The 20,702-nt window shown below is 36.1% G+C and overlaps 2 protein-coding genes across 5 annotated transcripts in view; both read right to left on the bottom strand.

Annotated features, from left to right (window-relative positions):
• Positions 1–18,551, bottom strand: part of LOC107695831 (CDP-diacylglycerol--serine O-phosphatidyltransferase-like) — a 26,185-nt gene extending 7,634 nt beyond the window's left edge. The window contains exons 1-5 of one of the 4 annotated variants that reach the window (XM_016495903.1): positions 18,304–18,551; positions 15,011–15,074; positions 8,260–8,308; positions 4,569–4,716; positions 4,280–4,377 (exon numbers count right to left, since the gene is read on the bottom strand). In XM_016495903.1, the coding sequence (XP_016351389.1) occupies positions 4,280–4,377; positions 4,569–4,716; positions 8,260–8,308 (295 nt within the window). In that variant the 5' untranslated portion in view covers positions 15,011–15,074; positions 18,304–18,551. Of the gene's footprint in view, positions 1–4,279; positions 4,378–4,568; positions 4,717–5,426; positions 8,629–15,010; positions 15,075–18,303 lie in introns of those variants that run through there. The other 3 variants (XM_016495904.1, XM_016495905.1, XM_016495902.1) reach the window with 3 other exon arrangements.
• Positions 17,685–20,702, bottom strand: part of LOC107695738 (uncharacterized) — a 9,207-nt gene continuing 6,189 nt past the window's right edge. Inside the window, exons 8-10 of the mRNA XM_016495762.1 lie at positions 19,702–19,873; positions 19,454–19,616; positions 17,685–17,717 (exon numbers count right to left, since the gene is read on the bottom strand). Coding sequence (XP_016351248.1) covers positions 17,685–17,717; positions 19,454–19,616; positions 19,702–19,873 — 368 coding nt within the window. The remainder of the gene's footprint in view (positions 17,718–19,453; positions 19,617–19,701; positions 19,874–20,702) is intronic.

Genomic DNA, 20,702 nt, shown 5'->3' with positions numbered 1-20,702 from the left:
AAAGTGAACCTTAATGTAAAGTGAACACCTGTGAACCATTTATTAATGAGTTATAAATGTTAATAACCTGTGAAAGTGAACCTTAATGTAAAGTGAACACCTGTGAACCATTTATTAATCAGTTATAAACGTTAAAAACCTGTGAAAGTGAACCTTACTGTAAAGTGAACACCTGTGAACCATTTATTAACGAGTTAAATGTCAATAACCGGTGAAAGTGAACCTTAATGTAAAGTGAACACCTGTGAACCATTTATTAATCAGTTATAAACGTTAAAAACCTGTGAAAGTGAACCTTACTGTAAAGTGAACACCTGTGAACCATTTATTAACGAGTTAAATGTCAATAACCGGTGAAAGTGAACCTTAATGTAAAGTGAACACCTGTGAACCATTTATTAACGAGTTAAATGTCAATAACCGGTGAAAGTGAACCTTAATGTAAAGTGAACACCTGTGAACCATTTATTAATAAGTTACAAACATTTGTAACCTGTAAACGTGAACCTTAATGTAAAGCGGACGCACTAATCATTTATTTATTGATTATTATTGCACACACAGGCATTTTTCGCATTTTTCAGGGGGAAATGTATTTTATTGTTGTTACACTTTATCAGTAAACAACTTTAAAAGTGAAACAAAAAGATTAATATTTTCTTTTACAGCACATTGGAACATTACTGAGTATAACTTAACACAAAAAAAGAGGCTTATACAAGTAATTAATCATTAATCAATTCAGAAAAACAATCAAGTATTCCACCATATTATAACTAAGCATCACATCTAAAAATATTTGAAGTGTTTGACTATCCACACTTTCAGTACCTGCGAGCGAGCGAAACGTCCGCGGGAGCGCCGTCGCGGTTATTTATTTATACAGTAACTACATTGAACTAACACAGCGATATCAACACTTGAAAAACACAGACTGCAATGTCACCTCACAGTTAGATTACCCGTAAAATCAGAAAACACTGATTAATCACTGAGATTAAAATTTCACTTCAGAGCACATTGGAACAGTCTTAACAGCGTGACTTCTTCTCTTGAAAAGTGCCTTTGTATCGAATGCTCACCAGCGCCAACTACAGGCTGTGGTACACGCAGGCAACTACAGACACTTTACTGATTGCTTATTAATATGATAATGTTCTGTAACGGTGCTTTTTGTCATTGATTTAATGATTATTTCAAAACTGTTAAGTTAGATAAAATATAAATATTTAGGTGCCTTTACTTGAAAAACACAGACTGCAATGTCACCTCACAGTTAGATTACCCGTAAAATCAGAAAACACTGATTAATCACTGAGATTAAAATTTCACTTCAGAGCACATTGGAACAGTCTTAACAGCGTGACTTCTTCTCTTGAAAAGTGCCTTTGTATCGAATGCTCACCAGCGCCAACTACAGGCTGTGGTACACGCAGGCAACTACAGACACTGGCTTTGGTGATGTGATCCTTTTTTATTTCCAAAATGTAACAGTGTATAACAAATAAGGCAAAAGAAGACACAAATTTGCACATCAGAAGTGATCAGAAATTGTATAACAACATATAATTTACATGAACTATCCCAGGTTTCTAACGTTGATAATCTACATATTATTATAATGATATGTAATATATAATGTATGGTAACACATTATTTTAGGGTCTCTTAGTTGCTTATTAGTAGAGATGCACCGATACCGATGGCCCGATACTGGTCTCCTGCACTCGTACTCGTACTCGTTAAAATGCCCCGATACCAAACGCCGATACCACACAGCATGTGATAAGCGCCATATTCAAACAAAGAAACACCGACAACAGAACAACAGACAGCAGAAAGGAGTTAAGGATGTCTACTACGAAGTATATGTATGCAATGAATATAATGTTAAACATTCAGTATTAACGCCTGTATAGCTGGTGTGCGCGAGCTGATAAACAAAGCACGCTGAGTGGATTGAGTGCGCGGCGGCGCAGATGCGCGAGCTTGTCGAGTGAATATATCTTTCTCACAGACATCACTGGAAAGTTTGTAGTTCGGTCGGATATGTCAAAAAAAAAAAAGTAAAACAATGCACAAATTACTTAACGGTAGGGAGAGAGGTGAAATGCGCTAGGCTGTACTACTGTCCTCTCATTCTGCATCAGTACAAATATGTGCATGCGTTGCGCGTGTTTTGTTTGCTTGAGTGTTTCTGCATTATATGAGTGGCTTTGGAATATAAATCGCAGCACATTTCAGATGAAAAAACGCTACTTCTATTTCTGAAAATATCACAGTTATCGTGATATCAAAAATCATTACTGATTGCTTATTAATATGATAATGTTCTGTAACGGTGCTTTTTGTCATTGATTTAATGATTATTTCAAAACTGTTAAGTTAGATAAAATATAAATATTTAGGTGCCTTTATTGAGCTTGCATTTATATCATATTTTTGTCATATAGATGTGATGCTTAGTTATAATTTGGTGGAATACTTGATTTTTTTTCCTGAATTGTTTAATGTGAGTTTACTTGTATAAGCTACTTTTCGTGTGCAGTTATGCTCAGGAATGTTGTTTCAAGTTGTTGTATTTACTGATATAGTGCATCAACAATAAAATACATTTCACCAGGAAAAAAAAAAACCTTCAGTGTGTGCATTAATAATAAATAAATAAATGATTAGTGTGTTCACTTTACATTAAGCTTCACTTTCACAGGTTATTAACATTTTTAACTCATTAATAAATGATTCACAGGTGTTCACTTTATACTAAGGGTCATTTTGACAGGTTTCTAACGTTTATAGCTCATTAATAAATGTTTCACAGGTGTTCACTTTACATTAAGGTTCACTTTTAGAAGTTATTAACATTTATAACTCATTAATAAATGGTTCACAGCTGTTCACTTTACATTAAGGTTCACTTTCACAGGTTATTAACGTTTAGAACTCATTAATAAATGGTTCACAGGTGTTCATTTTACATTAAGGTTCACTTTTACAGGTTATTAACATTTATAATTAATTCATAAATTATTTACATTAAGGTTCACAGGTAACTACTACTGGAATAAAAAAAAATTATTATTGATATTTCATCAAGCCATGGATGTGCTTTTATGATTTTTTCCGCCCCAAAATGAAGTTTGATCATTTCATCTTGATAAACAAAATATATCAGTTTCTAATCACTGCTGTGGATAGGCATCATGAACTTTTGCAGCGTATCATGGGTAAGGTACAGAGTAGATTCGGGTAAGAAACATTGTACAAAAAGTGACATGAGTCATGAGATATAAATGAGAGAACCACAGATACAACACCCTTCAGTCTCACTATAAAAGTAAATTTTTGCTGCATCAAGAAATAAATCAGGAATCCGGTTTTGAATGAAATAAGTATTAATAAATATATTTATTAAGCATTTATAACATGCGAGTTAAAAATGGCTCACTATTTGGCAGGTATTGCATTAAAATCACCTTTTTTATTCATGCATTTTTAACTGCTTATCAATGATTTATAATGCATTTGTAAATTAGTTATTAGTCATTTATGAGCACCTTTATAAACACTTTATAAAGGGAACCTTAATGTAAAGTGTTACCAACCTAACAGACATAGTAACAGACATCGCTGCATTGTCGTCACTGTGCTTTGTTCTGTACCATGCTTTTTGAACTTGTACACTTGTTTTTGCATTTTTTATTTACATTTTTAGTAGTTTATTTAATTTGATTTAAACTGTGTTTGTCTTTTAGTCTGCTTTTGTAGGACTGTGGTCCTGGAGAAACACACTGTATGGTTGTAATAATGCCTCTAAAACTATAATAAATAATAATAAAAAATAAAAAAAACATTAAAATTCTAATTTCAAATGGCTTTCCGCAACAATTTGCCAACTGTTTTTTGTTTTTGTTTTTTTACATGTTTACATTTGGATTATTAATCCAATATATAAAGCAGGGGAGTCAAACTCAATTCCTGGAGCCCTGCAGAGTTTAGATTCAACCCTAATTAAACACACCTGATCCAACTAATCAAGTCCTTCAGGCTTATTTGTAAACTACATGGTATGTGTGTTGGAGCACGGTTGGAACAAAACTGCAGGGCTCCGGCCCTCCAGGAATTGAATTGAACTGATCATTTATTCCTCCCCTTCATTTTATTTTTAAGTGGTACTCTGTAAGGGGACTGTAGATGAAAGCATCTAAAGATATCTAAAGCAACAAGACTCACCCCTGGCCCCACTCCCTTGTATTTAAGGACACTCAACACTACTCACCCAGTGCAGAACACGCATTTAGTTGCCTAGCAACCGCTCCATCTGCCAAATCCAGCAGATAACCGATCAGAACCAGCCAGCACGCGGCATGATGATGGCTGTGAATAACAACGGTGGCAGGGACATAAAGAAAGTACAAAACAATGAGAAAGTTAAACAAAACAAACTTCACTTTGAAATTCCTTCTTTCTACTGTAACACAACATTCACTTTATGAATTTTTATTGTTGTATTTTTGTATGCATTTGGTTTTCTCTGTGCAGTACAAATCAAATGCATTAATGCATACCCATTGAGACTGCAGAGGATTGAGGCCATGCCCATGAGCATGTTGGCAACAGAAAGAGCGTTGGCAGCATTTTTACGGGCAAACTCCTTTAGATGCACCCAGTTAGCTTGTTCGTTTAGGAGCAGTTTGTTAGCGTCCTGGAAAAAGGCTACCAAAAAGAAACATGAGCATGAATTTGTCAGTTCATGGTTTGGAGAGTTCTCAGTTACGTAAAAATATATTAAAGGAGTGTTTAATTGACTGGATTCCACCAAAGTCAACTAGTTAAACTTTAAAATATATGTTAATTAACTCTAAAGTACAAATTCCTCCATAATCTAAACATGTGATGTTTGTAATTATTCACTGAATTTCTCTAAAACTTAATAACATGGTCATTTTAACATATTAAATGACCACCAATGATTCTCTCACTTATTGCAGAAAGTGTTAAAGCCATGTTTGTCAGGGGGAAAAAAAACTTTTATATTATAATCTATGATTCTCTTTAACATGCATGACTATAGCCGATGCCTTTGCATAAAAACATTACATTATGTTAATAATAAAACTATACAGTTGCAATGTGAAATAATACATGTAAAACTATGTCAAGACAGGCGGGGATATTCTTTATAGATGCTATGACCTCACCATAAAAACAAATTATCCTAAAAGTTAACTCCTCCATGAAGATGTTAAATAAACAAACAAAAAAAAGTGTACAAGGTGTAATTTTGGAGAAAAAAGTAAAAATTTAAAATCATTGTAGAAATTAAAAACATTTTTAAAAATGAAAATAAAATGGCATTCAAAGGGTAATTAAATATGCACAAAAGACATGCTGAGGTAAAAAAAAAAAAAACAACATACACTTACCAATAGAATGCAACTCTTGCTCACTTATTAGATATGATCAAACAATGTGATTACAAATGTCCGCTCATCCCTCTGTACACCAAAACCACAAGGCACTATTACCACATCAAATGACACATTTTTGTGAGAGAACATTACTGAAGTTATGACTCATTTACAATTTAAACATCACATTGATCTAAAGTCATCAGCCCTCTAATCTGACAAACTAAAGCTCTAGAAAAAGGTTATGTTCACACTGCAGACATTTGTTGTTCAAGCCCAATATTTAAGAAAAACTGTCTAAGCAACAGATTTCATTCAATCGGTCATTTTCCCAACCAGATGCAGCAAACTAGATGTAGGGAGAGAGCTGGAAATTAGCTTTTTGCTTATGTACATCATGGCATTTGGGCTAAAAAAAAAAAAAAAACATTTGGGCTGCCAGTGTGAACAATGCCTAAAAGACACCTAGAAACCCCTAGTGATGGTTAAAGCATCAATACCTTACACTAAGAGAATTTGGTTCTGCTTTGACAAACATTTGATTGAGGGGTTATTAAAAATGGCTGACATCACCATTTTTACAATGAGATGTCTGTCTTTGTACAAGAAGTTATGCTTACTCACACCCACGACAACTGGCAATCATGCAGTGCACTGCAGATTCATATCCTGAAGAAGCATTCTCATAAATCATTCACTAATCAACCATTTAAATTGCCAGTTTTTACTGAATCCAAGCACTGTTACAGCAATTTCACCTAGAAGAGCTACTGAGAATGCTATACTATACAGAAGATAGCAAAATGTGTACATTCAGATTACATTGTGCTACAAAATGAAAATAATATTAACAGTAAATATTCTCAAAACAGGTAAAATAAGCAAGAAAGACTTGTTAAAATTCGAGTGCTTTTCTTTATGTGTGGCCAAGACTGTTTTGCCACTGGAACACTGCAGTGATTTTCAATGAAGTCACACAAAGAGGTCTTTGTGTTGGAGCAAATCAGTGGGCATAAATTCTAAATGAACATCTCAAGTGGTTGAATGTGTGTTTTGCTAGAGAAATTCACATAGTCATGGGTCACATTTTATTCATTATGCAGTATGTATTTGAAATATCTTTATTGAGATGTTAGTAGAGAATCAAATCCCCCATTAGCAGATACACTTTATGGACAAAAGTATTGAGACACCTGACCTAAATACAAACATATGATACAAACATCCAAATACACAGACATTAATACGGAGTTGGTCCCCCCTTTGCAGATATAATGGCTTCCACTCTTCTGGGAAGGCTTTCCATAAGATTTTGGAGTGTTTCTGTGGGAATTCTTGCTCATTCATCCAGTAGAGCATTTGTGAGGTCAGACACTGATGTTGGACGAAAAGACTTAGCTCACAATCTCCATTCCAGTACATCCTAAAGTTGTTCAATGGGGTTGAGGTCAGGGCTCTGTGCAGGCCAGTCAAGTTCTTCTGCACCAAACTCATTTAATCATCTCTTTATGGTGTACAGTCATGCTGGAATAGAAAAGGTCTAAAAATGTCTTGGTATGCTGAAGCATTAAAACTTCCCTTCAGTGGAAGTAAGCGGCCTAGCCCAACCCCTGAAAATCAGACCCATACCATTATCCCTCCTCCTCCCAAACTTTACAGTTGGCAAAATGCAGTCGGGCAGGTTGCATTCTTCTGGCATCCTCCAAACCCAGACTCACACATCAGGCTGCCAAACAGAGAAGCATGATTCGTCACTCCACAGAACACGTTTCCACTGCTCCAGAGTCCAGTAGCTGCATGCTTTACACTACTCCATTTGACGCTTGGCATTGTACACGGTGATGTGAGGCTTGCATGCAGTTGCTCATTCATGGAAACCCATTCTATGAAGTTCCCACTGCACAGTTTTCATGGTGATATTAATGCCAATGGAAGTTCGGATCTCTTTAGCTATGGATTCATTCAGCAGAGTGTTTGGTGACTTTTACTCACTATGCGCCTCATCACTCATCACACTGTTCTGTGACTTTATGTGGTATTCTGCTTCATGGCTGAGTTGCTGCTGTTCCTAAACGCTTACACTTTCCAATAACACCACTTACAGCTGATTGTGGGATATCTAGCAGGGATAAAATGTCATGAACTGACTTGTTTCAAAAGTGGCATCCTATCACAGTATCACACTTGAAATCACTGAGCTCTTCAGAACGACCCATTTTTTTCACAAAGGTTTCTAAATGCAGACTGCATGGCTAGGTGCTTGATTTTATACACTTTCGGCAATGAGTCTGAATGAAACACCTGAATTCAGTAATTAAGAGGTGTATCCCAATACTTTTGTCCATATAGTGTATTATGACAAAAAACACTCAAATGTCTATGCATGACAATCCATGTATTTTTCTTTGGCATGTGCTGCTTTTCTAGGTGAGAGAAGCATGCAAGAACACATGCACGTGTCATTAAGTGTAAACTTTTAAGTTCAGTAATACAAAAAAAAAGCCTAACATTTACAAAGACATCAAAAAGGTTTAAAGGTGAAGTATGTAATTTGTGTCATTAGTGATCGAACACCCCCCGTTTGTCACTTGTCAGCAAAACAGATAGCTCTGCCCGCCCCAAACCCACACTATTCATTGTGCCAATGTTGCTATGCTAGGCTGCTCAAACCAACAGAGCGATGTTTTGATAGTGCCATAAAACCAGAGTGTTTACACTTTTAGGGGGACTCAACCAGTGAATACTTTACTTATAGCTGTCTCTGCATATTAAACTGGGAGTATTCTTAAATATTAAAAAGTACACACTCCACCTTTAAGGAAGGGTTCCTGCTATTGTGTTTTGTAACCTGAACTTGATGTGACTCCAAAGCCAGTTGATTTCAAGCGACTCTTCATCTGAAAGAAAACAGTCAATGAGACACAGCACATGCCAACATACATAATTCACCATAGAGCTTAACGTTCTTTGTACTTTGAGACAATTAGACCTCTCATTTCAAATGTTTTCTATAAAGTTTGTAAGGTTTATTAAAGCATGTCTGATATTTGTTGAGAATAACAATCTTAAATTAATAAAGCTGCTTAAAGCAAGCAGCCTATTATGGATTATATTGGTAGTGAAAGCACATACTACCATTGAAATGTCTGGGATCAGTAGAATTTTTTTTAAGAAATTAATACTTTTATGCAGCCGGGATGCATTAATTTGATCAAGTGACAGTAAAGATATTTGTAATTTTAAAAATAAATGCTATTATTTTGAACTCTCTATTCATCCGAGAATACTAAAAAAAATGTATCATGGTTTTCTCAAAGATATTAATTAGCACAACTGTTCAACATTAAGAAATATTTCATGAGCACCATTTTAGAATGATTTCTGAAGGATCATGTGCCACAGAAGACTGGAGCAATGACTGCTGAAAATTCAGCTTTGCCATCACTGAAATAAGTTACATCTTAAAATATATAAAAACAGAAAAGTTCTCTCACAATTTTAGTTTTTACTGTATTTTTGATCAAATAAATGCAACCTTGGTGAGCTTAAGAGACTTACCGGCCCCAGATTTTCAAACAGTAGTGAATTGACCTATTATAGTTCAACCAAATGGTGTCTTTCATTTTTACACTACATGTAAATGCAAAAGGCTTTCATTTAAAGTCAGGATAGCCTATTATGTGTGAAAAATAATGATCCAAGTTTCAAAAAGTAAAATGCCTTGCACAAAATGATGCAAAATACACCAGTATTGGACTATCAGAACTAATAGATGAAATGTGGCATGACAGTGTTGCAGTAAACTATGAAAGTAATGGCATCTTATTATTGTTTATCATATTATTATCTACAAATGCAATGCCATGGCACTAGTAATTCAGAATTACTAGTTATGCATTGTGTTTGCTTGTGCCACTGTCAAATTGTTTAACAATCACAATATCAATATATGGAGCTTCCTGTTAACAGACCCTTAAGCCAAGTTTACACTACAGGATTTTTAGCCCGATTTGCAAGTCAACCAGCTCGCCGACAGGTCGAGATGTGATCGTGGGAAAATCTCAACGACGAACTACTCAATGATGCATCAAAGAGGCTCGTTGACGCGACGGCGATGCCAAACAAATATGCTTAATATCTGGACCTGTCGGCCAACTCGACATCACATGGTGTCAGGTGTCACGACGAACTACAGCCAATGAGAGAGAGCAAGGCATGGGTTGAGGTAGTGATGGGAGAAACTAACCATTTTGAAGCTTCGAATCAACTGAACCAATTGCTTCGCAAAATGATTCACTGTTTAGAAGTGCTTGAAACACCACACGCTGGTGACGCCGGCTGGTCAAAACTGTATAAATGCAACAAAAACTCAGACCAAAACATGCATAAAAACAGCTTTTACAAACCCAATAAAAACGCTTTTTTGAAACTATAATAAATAATAAAATACTATTAAAAATGAAGTGTCTGTATAATAGGCCTATGCATCTTTAAAATAATAATTATTAATTTGCAAGGGCTTGTTTTGTTTGTTTTATGGAGAGCTTGTCTAAACAGGCCAGTAAGAGACTATTAACTACTACTCATCCTTTTAATTACACAAATGTCTCATTAAAAATGTCTACAAATTGATCAAACTGATCCGAGATCGTATAACCATAGACGCTGATGCAGTGGTTCGCCGCTGCGGGGCGATCTCAGTGAACTCGCATGATTCACGGGTTCACAGAGATCGCCCCCCTAAGGCGAACTATTGAAATTTCGAAACATTTCGAAACAGTTATGACGTAACGTAGCCTCGTTTACTGCATTTTGATACACGCTCCGAACCACTGTTTCGGAACAATTGATTTGCAAAGGTTTCGAAGCTTCATGAAGCAGTGTTTCAAAAGCGGCTATCACTAGGTTGAGGTCAGCGGAAGAAAAACAGCAGCAGCAACAGCTCGTGTAGTGTGTGTGACCCCTGTTGCGGATCATTTATGTAGTGTCATGTAGTGTGAACACCACAACGACTTCAAGACAGACAGCAAGTCATGTAGTTTGAACAGCACAGTGATCTGTCAACGTTTAAAGTCGTGTAGTGTGAACTTGGCTTTAGATAACACTAGATAGTAGTAAACCTCAAACTACATATTACCTAGAGAATAGGGCTGGGCAATAAAACGATAACAAGAGTTCGATAAATGTTCGATATAATGTTTATGCGCCATAAGTGGAACGAAACAGTGCTACTCATTTGAGCCGCGCAACACATGGAGCATTTATCCGCTCGGCTCAAAGTTCAAATGGCAGTGCAGCATGAGCTCACTAGAGCAGATGCGTTTACTCGCTAATAAGCCTTGGTCACGCGAGCACTAAACAGCGCTGTGAGATCCAGTGTGAAGTGTTTGAATTCAGCGAAGAAAACAAATAACTTGGTGATTTAGTTTAAAGCCAGATGAAACAGCGCTAACAAACAGCAGTGTGCGCAATGACACAGTCAGGTCAGAAAGCTTTTCAATCTACAAATCGCCATCATTTACCATGGCTTTTACTGTAGTAACTGCACCATGGTATTGTGGCAGAAATGTGGGATATTCATATAGAATTTTATTATATAATTAATGTAGACATGAATTAAATGTATTAAAGTAGTAATGGAATATAATTACAGCATTTGTTTGTTAAGCTATAGTGTTTGTGCATTTATACTAAATGTATTTAGACTACTGTTTTCATACAAATAGCTAGAGAACCATAGGTACATAGTTACATTTTTACCATGGTGTTGAGGTGCTGTATGTGTGGTTTTAACTGTGGTTATGATCTAAATGTATGCTACTATGGAAGACCAGTGGTTAATTTTAATAAAACTCAAAGTAAGAATTAGGGGTGTGCAGCAGAGTCAGTATTTGTATCTGTAACTGTATCTTTAACAATCACAAAATTATTCATATCTGTATCTGGATTCAGATAAAACCGGTAGTGGGCGGGGCTTGATCCGGACGTTCGTACAGTTACTTGAGAAGATCATTATGTCTATGGTTTTACAGCCTATCTTTTTTTTTTCATAGTTATCACTGAACAAATATGCATGTTTAACTAAAATATTTTTTTTTAAATGATTATAACATTTATTTTAATATCTTCTAACAGTCGAAGCTGATACCCTTTATAGGCAGTGCTTTGAGATGTAGTGCAGTTGTACTTTGGCAACGTGAGTTCGAATCCCAGCTTGGGGACCTTTCATGGTCCGATAAATAAATATTTAAATATCTTCAAATGAAAACAGTAAGGGTTCCTACACAATTTGTAAATGGAAATTGATTTAAGTAATTTCTAGGAAATGCATGGAAAAAGGCAACTGCAACACTGCTATTTTATTTGCACTTTTTTCATTCATAGAGTTTACACTAATTTACTTCATACACTCGTTATTGCGTAGTAATTTTAGAGGTTTATGTAAATTATCATACTTTCCTTTGGCTCACCGGTTCCCGCGCAAAGTATGGAATTTCACTTAAATGGAAAAAAGAGAACAGAGTATGGAAAAATATTTGTGTTTCGACTATTTGCCCTATGCAGCGTTCTAAAATATAAAATTTATAATTTCTAAAAATAAATGTATCATACAAGCAGAGATTTTATGACAAACGTTTTGTGATCATTTGAACACGACTGAATTAATTCAAGGCGCATTTTCATTACGCAGAACTCTTTAAGGAGTCTTTTTTTGAACTTCACTAAACAAATGTGTGTGTGCCACGCAAACCAGCAAAAGATAAAGAAGAAAACGTGTAGGCCTAGTAGAAAATGTATATGTATCTAAGTTGCTGATAGCCTATTCTTTATAGAGAGCTGGTTTGGTTTTTGAGAGATAGCAACGCGGCTGTGCTTATTCCATTTATTCGTGTATCATATCGTACAAGGTTTAAATCATTGACATTTAAATATACACAAATAGTAGAATGTATATGATGTAGTATTTTAGTTGATATTACCATAGATACTGTATGTATAGGTAGATTCCTCATTAGCGACTGTTATGGGCCGCTATACGTAAGCTGTCCACCATAATGGAATGTCAAAGGCAGTCCGTGAATACTCGAGAGCAAGTTGCTGGTGCATCTGCACTACAACTGTAGTTATACGCATATATGAATAATATACACTGAACAAAATTATAAACGCAACACTTGTTTTTGCCCCCATTTTTAATGAGCTGAACTCAAAGATCTAAGACTTTTTCTATGTACACAAAAGGCCTATTTCTCTCAAATATTGTTCACAAATCTGTCTAAATCTGTGTTAGTGAGCACTTCTCCTTTGCCGAGATAATCCATCCACCTCACAGGTGTGGCATATCAAGATGCTGATTAGACAGCATGATTATTGCACAGGTGTGCCTTAGGCTGGCCACAATAAAAGGACACTCTAAAATGTGCAGTTTTACTGTATTGGGGGGTCCAGGGGGGATCCGAAAACCAGTCAGTATCTGGTGTGACTGTGAACAATATTTGAGAGAAATAGGCCTTTTGTGTACATAGAAAAAGTCTTAGATCTTTGAGTTCAGCTCATGAAAAATGGGGGCAAAAACAAAAGTGTTGCGTTTATAATTTTGTTCAGTGTATATCTTCAGTAGACTTCAGAAATGCTTTTGCTAAACTAACACAATACAACAAGAGGAAGCTGTTAGCTAACAAGGCATTTAAAAGGTAGGCCTACTTTAGTTTGAAAACCTGTCATATTGAGTTAATAAATTTTAAAAACACAAACCAACACATTTTTACCTGTGAAAGTTTATCCAGTTTCTTCAGGAATTTAAATTTAGGCTGCACAATGTTGTTGCATCTTCTTGAAACTCATTGATTTTTATTGTGAGTGATGACATATAGACCGTTCCAAGATGGCGGATGCGTCCATGTGCTTGGAGCGGTCAAATAAGGAATCTACCTATACATATCTATGGATATTACTTTTGCCAAGCTCTGATTTCTGAGAGATGCACTGAGATGCAACAGCAATGCAGTTGTTTGATTTGTGCTCATTTCATTCATAAAGTTTACATTCTTTCACTTCACACACTCATTATTGCGTAGTAACTTTAGAGGTTTATGTATAATATCGCACTGATCCCCTGGCTCACCTGTTATCCAGCAAACACAAGGAGTGACTGTTCCTGCCTCAGGCGAATATTATTCAGCAGAATTATTCGTTATCCTTTATTGATTTTGAAGCCATTATCCGTGCTTTCCAAATAAGGTATTCGGATTCGGGCACACCCCTAGTCAGAATAATACATCTGCATCCTAACTCAAGCTACTACTACTGTCAACTCAAGCTACTGTCAAATGTGCATTTCTAAGAGACAAAAAATTTAATATTATTATTGTTTTTGCAGACTGCACTGCAAACTGTGCTTATGATATGCATCATCAAAGTCAGGCTACACAAACCTTTTTCATAATTTGAAACCATATCACTCATTAGAACATGCATAAACTAAGAAATAAATTTTTCTATTAAGATATATATTTTGTTAAGAAAAAATTACTGGAAAAGTGTAAAGAATTAAAAAATGTGAAGTGTTTATCATGTTCTGACCATAAAGAGTTTAAAACCACAATTAACGGTCTGGTTTCTAAAACTTTCCCTTATGGAGCAGAATTTTGCCTTTAAACTTAAAAGAAATAAAGATTTGAAGTGTATCGTGATAATTATCGATACCGACTGATATGAAAAATTTTATCGTGATAATTTTTTTGGCCATATCGCCCAGCCCTACTAGAGAAAGAACTAGAACTTAGTCCAAAGTATAATGAAGGATGAGGTGATGAAAGGGAAGGACTTCCTTTGTTGTGGGAGTGTAATCTTAACAACTAACAGGAACATCAAAGAGCATTGCAACTAGGCTATATTTCGCCTAAAGACCCCAAGTAGCCATTAACGCAGGTCTTTGTGCATGTCTAGTTCCTCTGCTCCATGTGACAGAAGCCAGGGTTGACAGGATTAACATTTATCTGTTTCTACAACACTGTATAATACTGTACATATAGAAAGGCATAACTTAAGTTGTGTAACTGAACCTCAGTGTAACCTGGTAACAGTTAAAACCAAGAACTTATTTGGCAGCTAGTCTAAGAAACTATGGGACAAACACCACCATAGTCATAAAAACTAGGGCCCATATGTTCCAGTTAACAGATATACAAGCCAATTGCTACGAAACAACTATTCGGTTATCTATAAAAACTGCTTTGTCATAAGTTTGCATGTAAATGTATTTCATCAACCTCTTAATTGTTTATTTGGTGATGGATAAACAGTCAAAAATGGGCTTAAATCCAGCTCAATACACTGAGTTAAAGTGCAACCGAGCCTCTAAAGCTGTAGGTCTGCACTCCGCATATGAGGAACTCCACACTTGTTTGTTTTTCTACAGCTTCACATAGTTTCAATCTTGTGCCAACCATCCCAAACCTTACCAAAGATTTTTGAATGTAAGAACACAGTTAGTGGCACTCATTGAAACAATCCTAAACATAAACAGCCATTTTCATTATTGTGGGAAGCAGAAATGGCATGTGCCACTGCTTTGCATATAGTATTAACTTGCGTACCAGATGTGGGAGTCAGGAGGATCATGATGGTCAACAGATTTCTCCACGTCAACCAGCACTGAAACTAAATCAAATAAGAAAGTCAGCTTTACCAAATGAAGATAAGAACAACATAATATCATGTACAGCACATAACAGGGTGTAATCTGTGCTTTCAAGCACTGCCTCTCACACCACAGTAATAACATGGTGCTTTTTTGTTTTAGTGCCAAAGTGTACGGCCTAGTCTTAAAGACCCACCTTACAACTTAAAGGGGTCATATGATGCGATTTCAATTTTTCCTTTCTCTTTGGAGTGTTACAAGCTCTTGGTGCATAAAGAAGATCTGTAAAGTTGCAAAGACTAAAGTCTCAAATCCAAAGGGATATTCTTTATAAAAGTTCAGAGTCAGCCACACCTACCTAAAACAGCTCGTTCTAACACGCCCCCACATATCTACCTCACTATGTGGGAAGATTTGCATAACGCCGCCCAAATGTTCACGCAAAGAAAGAAGGCGTAATTTTTATTCTCACTGTAGTATTGTTGACGCTGCAGCCATGTCGTGAAGACGCTGTGTGCTTCGTTGTGAAAGCTAAACTACTTTGTTTGGTCTTCCAAAAGAGGACTATATCCGCTTCGTCATGCCTAGAGCTGATCTGTGCTGGTCGCTGAGGGAATACATCAACTTTCACTGTGGACAAAGCGGAATCCAGCCCGGGGTCCGTCACATGTGGTTGCCGCTCATTCGTCGCATCCGCTGGGCGCGCCGTTCTCGACTCCGCCGCCTCAGCTCACTCTATTCGGCTCACGCTAGCCCGGCCTCAGCTCACTCTTCTGACTCACGTAAGTACGTTTTCATTTAAACGATTTGCCACTGATGATTCAAACGCGAGTTTTGGGCAGTAGAGTAGCACTTGTTGTTTGTCATTTCTCCGATCACAAATGCAGACAGAGTTTTATGTTTACGCGGCGCGATTCAATGCAACGCAACGCATAAAAAGACAGTATAAGTCATTATAATCAGTAATTATGTCCCCACTGGATGCAACAAATGCCTCGTTTGTAATGGGTTTTAATGTTTTGGTCTCGTCGCTCCGGCCGAACACGGCATCAACAGTATGTGAGGGGCGTAACATTTCCGTCTCACGCTTGAGGTATTCAGCCAATCACAACGCATTGGATAGCTGGCCAATCACAGCAAACCTCGCTTTTTCAGACTGATGAGTTTTGTAAAAATCAACGCGTTTCAAAAAGGCGGGGCATAGAGGAGAAACAATAATGTACAGTATGTGGAAAATAATGTGTTTTTTGAACTTTAAACCGCATAAACACATTTCATGACACCAAATACACAAAATAATGTTCTTTTTAGCAGCATCATATCACCCCTTTAAGGCAAAACACTACAACCATTGTTTTTCATTTTGAAATGGACTGGAGCCGTTTTGCTTTTATTCTTCTTTCAGACTAGTCTAAAGAAAACATCCAAAATACACATTCAAGTGTTTTTTTAATCTATTACACTTTATCTATGTGCATCAGTAGATTTCAATTACAATACATATCTTTAGGCCATTTTCTGAAAATTAATTTCTTTCTGATGCACTGAGCCAGAAATATCCATTACATACACCAAACTTTCCAGGTTTATTTCTATTTATATAGGTTTATAGGTTTTTACAAATAAGTTTGTTATTATATCATTATGTAATATTTTATTTAGAAAAAAATTGACTTTTTCCCCTTTTCTTTTCTGATTTATATGATAAAAAGAGATATCCAAAATCCTCTTTGTAAAAATCTTTAATATGCCAACAAAATTAAACTAAAATTTTGAAACTTGATAATGCCTTATTTGCATATCCAAACACAACATTTCACAATAATAATAATAAATTGTTTTAAAGTACTGTGATTAATCAAATACGGATGTACAGCCAAACCAAACTTTATTCAGATGCCAGATATAATTTTAGATTTTTTTTTTTTACTAGTAGGTGCAAAGTGAGGATAGCAAAATAAAGTAAACTGTGACATATTATACCCAAAAATTCTTCATACAGTGGACTACCAGTAAAATGTATAAAAAATTTGGGAACAAAAATTATTCAGACACTTTGGCCTGACCATGTTTTGCTTAAGTGTTATCTGACATTATCAAGAGGAATATGTTCTGACACAGTTTAACTCTGAGATCTTGTCATATTTTATTACCGTTTTCTAAACTAAAGCGAATCAACTGTGATAATGTGTGAAATGTTGAAGGTGTCTGAATAAATTTTGGTTTGACTGTAAATGTGGTGATATCTATTAGATTTTAAAAAATCACCCTATTCACCCGTGTCATCCTGCCTTAAAGTTGGAACTGGACCTTTTACTTCTATTAATTATTATATAGGCCTAATCACATTTTAGAACGTTCATCACAGGTTTTCAATCACATTAGTAGACTTGTTGTCTTAAGTCAAGAGTTCCTTAAGACCTTCCCACAACGTTAAAAGGTTAAATCATAACAGTGCCTTTTTTTAAATAAAGGGTAATTAGAGCTCTGTTTAGTCAATAACGGGCTATCAAATGAATTAAAGACAAAAACTCCTCCTATAATACTACTAGAGTGATATGTGAAAGCGGGATGAGATCCATTCACATTGACTCTTGCCTCTGTACCACCTGTCTCTTACATAAAGGCTGTTATGCACGGAGTCGAAGACTATCTCTGACGCACTTAAAGAGGAAAAACCGTTTTTCTCACAAGCTGTTATAACTACACTAGCCAATTCACAGGAATTGATGCGTTATTATTAAGGTTAGCCCGTATGTATGGTGAAACTGGCATTTTATGACTAAAAACAATCATATCTTCGGTAGGCTAATTCTTGAAAAGTTGAAAAGGCTGCGTATGCGTAATTCCTGCGCAACCTCGGTTTTATTAGTTAACATAAACAGCTGTGTAAATTACTCAACATCAGTCAGTCTGATGAGACTGTCATGTAACGAAGTTGCAGGTCATGGTTTCTGCGCTCACCTATCGTATCGTACAGCATTAAAAATGCGTGTCTGAATCTTTTCTGCGCTTTATTATAGAAACACTGAATTAATATACAGTGTTTCTTATTGTGCCCCTTATAATATCAAGCATTATTCCATTACGTAGTTAAATTAAGGGTATTACTGAGCAAGAGCCTTTCATTATAACAATAGTGTTACGTTGCGTACATGAACAAGAATATGAAGCCCATCATATAGTATCATATATCAAAATGTCTTTTTTTTTTAAACCTGATATGTCACGCTCTGAGCACAAACTTACCTTCAAGGTCAAGCACAGAACGATGCAACTCAAAATTAACGCAGACAAATAAAGTATTTTGGTGGTAAACTTCGACGACACAGTATTTATAATTCACATTCAGTGAAAACAGTTATGACTTTAAATGGACGAAGATTACATTTATATTACAGACTGCACCTGACTGTCACAGACAGACAATTCTTTCCGGAATCCAGTGTATTTTCAGCGTGTCTCTCTTTAAAGGCATAGCAGGATTCGCTGGAATATTCCACCGGAAATGACGTCGAACAGTTCTAGCTCTTTCTCTAAGCACATCACAATTTAAAAAAACAAAACAAAGGATTCGCTGGAATATTCCACCGGAAATGACGTCGAACAGTTCTAGTTCTTTCTCTAAAGACGTCCCAATACATTTTTTTTTTTTTTTTTATACACGACAGCACGATGGGGCTGTTCAGCGTCATCTGTATCTAGCCTTGTCCATCGGCGAGAATAGGAGGATGCAGAACAGAGGAGTTGGAAAAAAGCTGGACACTTTCAGATTCTCATATGTGTGTACAGGAACACTATTAACATGACAGTGAACATAAGTCAAATTCACATATAAAATTTAATCATTTTTATTATTATATATCATTATTAATATTTTAATTATTATCACCGTATGCCATGCTATATTCTCCAGACAATAAAATAAGTTAAAGTTATACTGAGTTACCTGCACAGTATGTGTGGGTTAAATGTAAAAAATTGTTTCATTATGTTTTAACAAGACCTATTTACCCTACTACAAACTTTGTTCTATCATTTCTAGAACTAGTTTTCTCTTTGCCTAGTGAATTGTAAAGTGTCTTTTTTTGTTGGTGTGTCATGACGCTTATAATGCTATTATTTGTGACGAAATAGCAGCATGGTTGACATGTAGCCTACTATAGGCTATATTTAAATGTTAGACATTATAAATGAACAAGTATAGAAGTATGCACAAGTTTGATGATATGCAGGGATCATCATAACAGAGCCTTAAACAGTTTCCGCCAATGTTCTTACAAAGTATTTCACAACACAACTTGACTCACAACAACAAAAGCTGAGACAGGGAAGGATAATGCAAATGTTTAATGTATTTAACATAACATCTAAACTTATATTGAAAACATAGTTTCACAAGAGCGTAATATTTGTCTAGAATGTTTGCTGCCTCAATTGTGAGGTTTGAGAGAACTTGGATCTTGCAGAAACTTTTCGGACATGTGTAGCGGACCTTGTAGTCCTGACAGACCCCTCCCTGCTGTTCATTCACGCATTTGAAGCCCAGAAGTGGATCAAATCTGCAGAATCAGAGCAGATGACTCTTAATCATTACAAAATTACATATGAAATTATTTTATTTGTTCATAATATTTTTAGCCTTACAGTTGAAAAAGGTCTCCAGTCAGCAGTGCAGGGCTCCCACTAATGGTTGTGACTTCAATAGCAATGGGCAGACTGCAGACCTTTGGTGGGATTATTATCTGAATATCTGTCAGGATCTCACTATCTCCTGGATCATCAGGGTCATCTCTGTCAAACCAAGATGTCCTACAACCTGATGCAGGGCATTGCTAGTTACGTAAACTTCTTGTAATATCAAATATTATTAATTTTAACCAAAAAGTTTCACACTTGTAAATGTAGATGCTTGGTTTTTACCTGGGGTCATAAGACCCTGCTTTGGAGGGCAATAATTCAGTGTACAGTGTGAAAAGTGTTAAAATGTTACAGCTAGATGCTTAGCAACAGACACCCAACCTTATTGTAAAGTGTTAGTATTTAATTCATTCATTCATTCATTATTATAGGCAGTGGTGTAATGTAACAAAGTAATAATACTTCGTTAAAGTACTTAAGTATTTTTTGGGAGTATCTGTACTTTACTTGAGTTTTTATATTTCAGCCAACTTTTACTCCACTACATTTCCTAATTAAAATTTATACTTTTACTCCGATACATTTCCCCGAAACATATTCGTTATTACTACAAAATAGTCAGAAGTCAGAAGAACAAGGACTGCAGGAAAGCAGGTTTGACGAATCAGTGGTCTGGCGTCTGAAAGTTATGCCGAGTTCACACTGCACAATTTTAGCCCGATTTTTCACTCGCCGACAGGTTTTGCGAAATCGCCGACAAATGCCCGAAATCGGAGGCAAATCGGTGCTCGTTCACGCGAGTGACAATCACGCAGTGTGAATTATCAAAGACGCGATCTGAGGGAATGGCCGACACGTCGCCCGCAAAATATTTGGCATGCTAAATATCTGGAGTTGTTGGCGATTCACAATCACGCTGTGTGCAATGATTTCTGACTGAAACCTACATCGGCGATGACCTACAGCCAATGAGAGACCAAGATACAGGGCAGCGGGAAGTTCGGGGA

Source organism: Sinocyclocheilus anshuiensis, unplaced genomic scaffold (genome assembly GCF_001515605.1).
Source record: "Sinocyclocheilus anshuiensis isolate Anshui unplaced genomic scaffold, SAMN03320099.WGS_v1.1 scaffold234, whole genome shotgun sequence".
NCBI lineage: Eukaryota > Metazoa > Chordata > Actinopteri > Cypriniformes > Cyprinidae > Sinocyclocheilus > Sinocyclocheilus anshuiensis.
Note: the sequence above shows the minus strand (reverse complement) of the source record. Positions and strands in the feature narration are given on the sequence as shown.